At 57.8% G+C, this 7,726-nt stretch overlaps 1 protein-coding gene across 1 annotated transcript; it reads left to right on the forward strand.

Moving 5' to 3' along the window:
• The first annotated feature begins 966 nt into the window (after positions 1 to 966).
• Positions 967 to 2,119, forward strand: LOC116470723 (uncharacterized). The gene is given in 6 exon segments (XM_058440263.1): positions 967 to 1,275; positions 1,277 to 1,379; positions 1,382 to 1,474; positions 1,477 to 1,585; positions 1,587 to 1,717; positions 1,869 to 2,119. Coding segments are annotated over 6 exon segments (996 nt in total).
• Positions 2,120 to 7,726: the final 5,607 nt, after the last annotated feature.

Below are 7,726 nucleotides of genomic sequence, written 5' to 3' on the forward strand. Positions count from 1 at the left end.
AACTGCTGGGCAGGGGTTCCGTGGCCCATTTCCCATGACAGGCGGCCTGGCCGGGAGGCAAGCACAGTTCCCACCACCTGGGCCCAGCTCCCCAGCTCCGGGCGTTCAGATGGGCTCGTGGCCACCAGGCTGTTTGGTCCAAGGCGCCCTGTTGCTTATTCCAAGGGTTGGCAGCCAGCAGGGTCTGAGGGCCACCGAACGGGAAACGTGCCCCAGCTCAGACCCCCTGGCCACGGGCAGGCGGCCTCGGCTCACTCCTCTCCTCTGGGTCCTTCACCCGCAGTGAGGACTCGGCGCCCAGCGCCTTCCTGTGCAAGACGTCAGGGAGTTCGAGACGAGATCGAGGCTGATCCAGGCCTTGTGCGGCATCTGCTCACAGGATCCTGGGGACCGTTTCAAGAGCGTCATGACACGGAGAATGCTCAGTCTCCCGGCTGTCCCTGCCAGGTAAGAGGGACCGGGGGTGGAGGGAATCCACGGGGTACGGTGCTCACCCCACTGTCAGCGCCGGCAGACCCCAACACTCATCCCCCAGCCCCAGGCACACGACCCACCCTGCCGCCCCTCGCCAGGCCCTGCCAGGTGTCCACCCGCTGCGGCAGCAGACTGGGGAGGAGACGTGCTGGGTAGGGGCCCAGGCCTGGGCGGGCACTGCCCTTCCTTTCACTCCCCTGCCAGGCAGTGCCTGCACCCACCCCCACCCCCACCCCCACCCCCAGCCCCACACCCCACCCCCGACCCCCGCCCCACCCCCGGCCCCCCGCTGGCTGGGAGGAAATGAAATGAGTGCAGGGCGGTGTCTTTGGTGCTGCTGGGGTGGAGTCAAGGGCCAGATCCCATCGTGAATTTGACAGAAAAGGAAGTGGGTTCCCAGCACAGGTGACGCTCAGCCAGGGCTCCGCGGCTTTCACCCAAGAGCTGAGCTCCAACCTTCCTGGCCCGGCTCCGTTTTCCCAGCTGTGGAAAATGCCTGTCCACCTGGCATGGCTGGGTAGTGCCTGCTTCCCCCACGCCAGCCACGGGCCGGCTCCCCAGTCCTCTGTGGGAGGGTTGCTGGTCTCTGTTAAAAGCCCCCCAGGTGACTTGCATGCCGCCAGGGCCTGTGCCCCCGGGAGACACTCTGGGGAGGGGCCACCACAAGGAAACCTCAGTCCAAGCTGCCCAGCGGAGGCTGGGCATGGCTGTGCCAGCACAGGAAGGCAGGTAGGCATCTCCAGGGCAGGCAGCTCTCCCCCTGGCCCAGCCCCCTGTGTGAAGTGCTCAGCCTGGGTAGGAGGTAGAAATGTGCTTCCCACTCAGCCTCCTCCAAGCTGCTGGAGGTCCCGCTGGTTCCCCAAGTGGCTTCTGTCCTGAGCCGTGGGCTCCTGACCACGCACCTACCTTCACGGTCTGAACAAGAGTCTGAGCCAGGGACCCCGCTTGAGAGGGGCACAGAGGAAGCCAAGGGCCCACACAGGTGAGGGGGTCTCGGGTCTGAGCTCACCCAGCGCAGGCTCAGCAGCAGCCTCAGAATTTCCTGGCATCTGCTTGCCTGTGTTGCAACCCAAGTGGGGTGTGCGCGCTGCCTGAGAGAGAAAACACTCGGAGGATTATGTAAGCGCTTTCTTCCCCAGCACAGGGCCGTCTTGGGCACGATGAGACCAGACCATGTGCAAAGGCGCTTCAGGAGAGTGGCAGGAGCTGAGCCGCCAGCGGATGAACCCCTTCCGGGATGCTGGTGGCTCGTCTTGGGGAACGTGGGGCTGGTCAGGATTGCAGGACGCGGAGGGGCGGAGTGTGAATGTGGAGGCACCAGTGCTGCGTGATTTTTCACCAGTTGTCTAAACTCTCTGTGCCTTCATTGCCTGACTCGGCTGTTTCCAATGCAGCTGATTTTAACAGCACCTGTTTCATGAGGCCACAGTCAGGATTCTGGGAGGCAAAGCACAGAAAGCCCTCAATGCGGTTTGAGGCTCCAGGCAAGGCTCAGCTGACAGTAGCTGAAAACAGCAATTTCAGCCGCAGAGTCGCCCGCCCTGCGCACTACAGAACGAACAAGGGTTTCCAGCTTTGCTCGGATTTGCGGGGACCACTGGGTTTGGACTTTAGGAAAAGCTCATTTGCCTTTGGGCAGAAGTGACCGGAGCTGGGGTCACCTGAGGTCTGGGTAGGAACGTCTCGTTGGGTGACGCAGGACCTGGGGAGGGGCCGTCTGTGTGGGGCAGCTCTGGACTCAGACCCATCAATACCTGTGAAACCTGTCAGGCTGAGCCACTGTCCAGCAAGCGAAGAGACCGCAACTGGGCCACTTCGAAGTCATTTGGCCGCCACCTCCGGGTCCTCATAGCCCTCATGTGTGTCCCAGCGGCGAGCAGGCGGCCAACAGTGCACCCTGACAAGGCACGCGTGTACCATCGGGGACACCTGCTTCTTTAAAGTGACCAGATGGTGCCCAGGACCACAAGAACCAGCCTCGCGGCAGGGTGCCAAGCCTCTTTCCCCCTCCACTGTTAACTTTTTTGCCAAGATTCCAAAAACGAAGCTGCAGCTGAAAATAATTTCTTTTTCTTCTCTAGCCCAAATGAACAATGGTGTAGAGATTTTCCCATCGCAGAACTGCAGTCTCCATCTGTAGTAGGCCCAGGCGGTGACATGTCTGAGTTCGGGGTGCCTTGGGGCCAGAACCCAGAGGAGCACCCACATTGGCGTCCTAGTAATGTGAACCCTCATAAGAGCTTCAGGACAGCAGAGGCAGCGGAGATGCCGGCGGGCAGGGAGAGCCGGCCTAGCCAGCCCCTCAGGAGTGAGCTTCAGTCCTATTCTAGCTCAAAATGATAAACCTTATCTCAGGTGGCTGCTTGTGACTCCAAAAGACCACCAGGCCCTGGTGATAGCCAGCAGGGTACCTGACATATAAATCCCGCCCACCTGCCTGGCGTGGCTGGGAGACCTGCCCGGGTGCTCTCTGTCTCTCCTTCCCTCTTTCATTGCTCCCTGAAGGCAGCATCTAAAGAGGCTGAGGCTGTCCTGTCGCTGCCCCGACCTCTGGGGAGAAGCCCACAGTTCTGATCATGGACCTCAGACAGGGAAGCGCCCAGGAGGCCTCGGGTGGCCGGGCTGTGCTGCTTCTCCCTGGACGGGCACAGCTGGCACATAGGAGGCCCTTCACAGGTGACTAAGGAGGCACAGACCCGAGGCCTGGGGGACTGCAGTGTCCAGTGGATCCCAGCTGCCGCCGTCAGGCCCATGGGTGGGAGAGCCAAGGGAGGGGCTCAGCTGGGCAATGGGATGAGAGTGGGCGGGGGACACTGCTGGGAACTCCCTTCACTGCAGGGCCAAGAATGTGCGTAAGCAAAGCGGGCGGGAGAGCTGCGTGTGGCCTCGGGCAGTCACTCAGCCTCTCCACCCATTTTCCTGGTCTGTAAAATGGGCCGAAACGCCCGCCCCGTGCTGTTCTCTTCTTTGGGCAATTTCTATAAAAGCTTGGCCCAGCCTCCCTGGCACACGGTTGCTACCTGGGTCACTGTTATTTTCATCCCTGCCCCTGCTCTGTGCTTAGACTGACCTCCCCTGACTCTGGTGAAATCAGCCTCCCGCAGGCATTTCGTCTGCCCCTTGTTCGTCCACAACACGGCGAGGCAGGTGTGCTCAGGGAGCCTGAGGCTTTCACGGACGTTAAATGTATGTCCCTGCAGGAAACACGTTTCTGTACAGCCCTAGAGACCAGCAAGTTTAGGGGCTTGAGGGGCAAAGATCCCAAGGATGCTGGTGCCAGGGATGGGGCTGTAGTCATGGGGGTTTGGGGGAAGCAGGGAAGGAGCACCCGCCCTGCCAGGACCTCCCACAGCAGAGTCCACTGGGAAGCCAGGCTGCAGGGCCTGGGGTGGGGGCACAGGGAGCCACCCAGCAACACGGGGACGACCCAGAAGTGGACAGAGAGCCCCAGCGGCTCTATCACAAGGCCGCACACGTGACACGCATCTCTCGGGACCGGGACTTCGGCTCTTGGAGGGCCACTTATAGAAAAGAGCCCTCTCCTTACACGGAGCTCACTACCCTCGGTTTCACGGCTGTGCCAAAGTTTAAAAATCAGGACGGAGTGTCTTCCCCCACTGTGTAGAAATGCCTGGTGTTCTTTAAATGTGAGATGTCGTTTCCCCACTGGGTGACTGGCCTCGGTTCATCCATCGCACTCACGGCTGCTGGATCCTGATGGTCTCAGATCAAAACCCCCTGGGGAAGATGGGCCGGGCAATCCATCATGCATCTGAGCCTTCAAGCCGGATGCGGCGAAGGTCTAGTCTGACTCCAGGGACCAGAGATGGAGGGGAGCTTGCCACAGCCCCCATGCCATTCTGCTGAGGGGTGCCCCTGCCCGGTGCCAGGGTGACGTCCACACTGTCCTGCTGTTCCCACCAGCTGAGCTGACCTCCTGCCGCCAAGCACCCAGAGAGCTGACTCTCGCCCATCTTCCCGTGGCCCAGCTGCTGGGGGAGCAGAAGGAGGCAAGTGCGGGGTGGGTGGGTGAGTGCATGTGGCTGGGGGAGTCAGGCGGACACCCGCCCATGTCGGGGAGCAGAGGGAGGCGAATGCGAGGCAGGTGGGTGAGTGGATGTGGCTGGGGTGCCTGTGGGGTTTCTTTTGGTTGCTTTGGCTGATGAACAGGGAGGCACCCCCAGCAGTGGAGTGGAGGTGGGGAGGCGGCGTACAGGTTCAAGGCAAAGGGAAGGGAAGTGGGGCCGCTGGGTGGAATGAATAGTCTGCCTGGAAGCCTGTGGTTTCAGAGCAAAAATGCAACCAGGTGTGTGCTACTTCTCCAGCTCTCAGGTACAGGGCAGGCGAAGGTTCGTATCATCTCAGTTTGGGGCTTTGTCTAGGTGAGTCCTACGAGGTGAGTCCTGGGAGGTGCGAAGGGGTTGAGGGTGTGTCCACACAGAGGGGAGCGTGGGTCTGGGCTCCTGGCCCGGCTGAAGGAGGGGCCAGGGGAGCCAGCTACAGGGAAGACGGCAGAGCAGGGGTCAGCGCAATGTGCTCTGCAATCCACGGATGCGGGACGGGGCTCCCTTAATTTAGGTCTTCTTTAACCTCTTTCAGGAAAGTTTTATGATGTTTTTCCCATAAACATCTTTTGCATCTTTAATTGGAGTTATTTCTTGACATTTCTATATCTTAAGCTTTTTGAATGGTGGCTTTTTAAAGTTTCCTTTTCGCATGACTGCTGATGACAGAAACGCAGTGACACCTTGTATACTGACTTTGATCCCCAAAAACGTGCTGACATCTCTTAATATTTCTGATATTTATCCCTGGGAAATATTTTAGGTTATCTTTGGGAATTGTTTGGAGTTTTCTAGAACACAGTGACATCACCTGGGAATAGTGGGTTTTGTTTTGTCTCTTCGTTTCCACAATGTATCTCTGGCTTGTTTTCTTTCTCTGCTCCCAAGACCTCCACACAGCTGAACAGAAGCTGTGAGAATGGCACCCTGTCCTGCTCCTGACGATGGGGACGTGCGCTGTGGCTGCAAGGCTTCTGTGGTAACCCTCGATCAAGTCAAGGGAATTCCTTTTATTTTCTAGAATGCTTTTTTTTTATTTTTTAAGAGTTGGCCGGGTGCAGTGGCTCACGCCTGTAATCCCATCACTTTGGGAGGCTGAAGTGGGCAGATCACGAGGTCAGGAGATTGAGACCATCTTGGCTAACATGGTGAAACCCCGTCTCTATTAAAAATACAATAAAACAGCCTTGCGTGGTGGTGGCTGCCTGTAATTCCAGCTAATGGGGAGGCTGAGGCAGGAGAATCGCTTGAACCCGGGAGGTAGAGGTTGCAGTGAGCCGAGATCGCGCCACTGCAGTCCGGCCTGGGCGAAAGAGCAAGACTCCAACTCAAAAAAAAAAAAAAAATAAAAGACAGAGTCTCGTCCTGTCACCCAGGCTGGAGTGCAATGGCGTGATCTCAGCTCACTGCAACCTCTATCTCCCAGGTTCAAGCGATTCTCCTGCCTGCCTCAGCCTTCCCAGTAGCTGGAATTACAGGTGCCGCCACCACGCAAGGCTGTTTTTTTGTATCTTTAGTAGAGACGGGGTTTCACCGTGTTGGCCAGGCTGGTCTCCATCTCCTGACCTCGTGATCCGCCCGTCTCAGCCTCCCAAAGTGCTGGGATTAAGGTGTGAGCCACTGTGCCTGGCCTGTTTGGTACTTTTTAGAAGTGTCCAGTTCATCACTGTGGGTTTGTTTCTATTCTCTGTTATTTACATAGGTTTTTATTTACACTGTTTTCTGTCCTTTGCCTGATTGTTTGTGTGCTGGATACCGTATTTGCAAAATTGCTCACAGACATAATTTAGCATTATCTTCCTCCCAGAAGGATTAGTGTTTGCTTCTGCCTGGCTGCTGGGGACACCAGCCGTGCAAGACCACGTCAATCCAGGGTCATGACTGGGACGATGTGAAGCTGAGTGGCAGCCCTCGGAGACTCAAGGTGCAGCCCTGCCAGGATTCGGCCCAGTGGGAAGGGGTTCACTGGGGCCCCCGCCCTTGGCAGCCCCAGGTCCCAGTGCCCATCCCTCCAGCTGCGAGGCTGGCCAAGACCCCACACACCCACCCAGGCAGCACTTGCCAGGGCAGCCACCAGCCCAGGAGAAAAGTGACCCCGGGGCTGCCCCGATGCCCAGGCACTCTCCTTGCCCGGACTCTACACTAGGAGGGCTGCACTGCCCTGAGACGCTCAGCACATTTGTACATTGCAGTCAGCTTTCCTGTTGACCCTGAGGAGGGCCAGCGGCACTGCCAAGCGGACACCCCCCAGGCCAGGCCCCCGTCCTTTCTTGCCTTCTTTTGGACAGACCACGTATTTTTCTAATTGGAGGTTTCCCCTCTACTAGAGTGGACGTTACATATTCTGGGTGTAGCCTTTCATGGATAAGGGATCCTGAAGTTTCTTTTACATGTGCTAATTCTTATCTTTTTCTCTTTCTAAGCCCTACAAGACCTCTTCTTTAATAAATCCAGTTTTTGGCCTGCCCACATATTTACCACTTCCTCCGCTCTTCCTCCCCCATCTCGGATCTTCCTTCTGGAACCGCGGTCCTCTCGCTACATGTACAGTCTTACAGCGTCTCCTAGTGCAGGTCTGCCCGTGGCCAGTTTTGGCCCTTTGTGTTTCAATTTTTAATTGAAGAATGACACTGTGAAGTGTGCACATCATAGCACACCGTCTCACGGAGTGAATACATGCAGACTGGGAAACAATGCCGCCTCCCAGAAGACCCCTGCCTCGCTCCTTCATCTCCCTCCTCTCCCTCTGCGGAGAACGTCTCACCCAGCGATGATTTTCATTCTGAAAGGGGCTGAGAAAGGATCACACTGCATGTCTGTGTCCCACGTCACGCACACGTGCAACTCACTGGTGTGACTGTGGGAGCCGCGAGCCACTCCTTTATGTTGCCGCAAAATCTTCCGTGGGACGAGCAGCAACTCTGTGTTGGTGACGGGCGTCTGAGGCTCTCCAGGATCAGGCTGACCATGGCTGCTGAGGCCATCCTGGCGGTGTCTCCTGAAGCCCACTTGCCGTTTCTGATGGGCACACCCGATGTGGGCTGCTGCAGCCTCGGTGGCCTCAGCTCACTTGGCAGAAGGCACCGCACCGTCTTCCACCCCACCAGGGTGTGCGGGAGGCCCAGTTGCTCACACCCTCCATGGCACTGGCCTTTTACACCTTAGGGATTCTGGCAGTTTTAATATGA

This window comes from Hylobates moloch, unplaced genomic scaffold (genome assembly GCF_009828535.3).
Source record: "Hylobates moloch isolate HMO894 unplaced genomic scaffold, HMol_V3 SCAFFOLD_6, whole genome shotgun sequence".
In the NCBI taxonomy this organism is placed as follows: Eukaryota; Metazoa; Chordata; class Mammalia; order Primates; family Hylobatidae; genus Hylobates; species Hylobates moloch.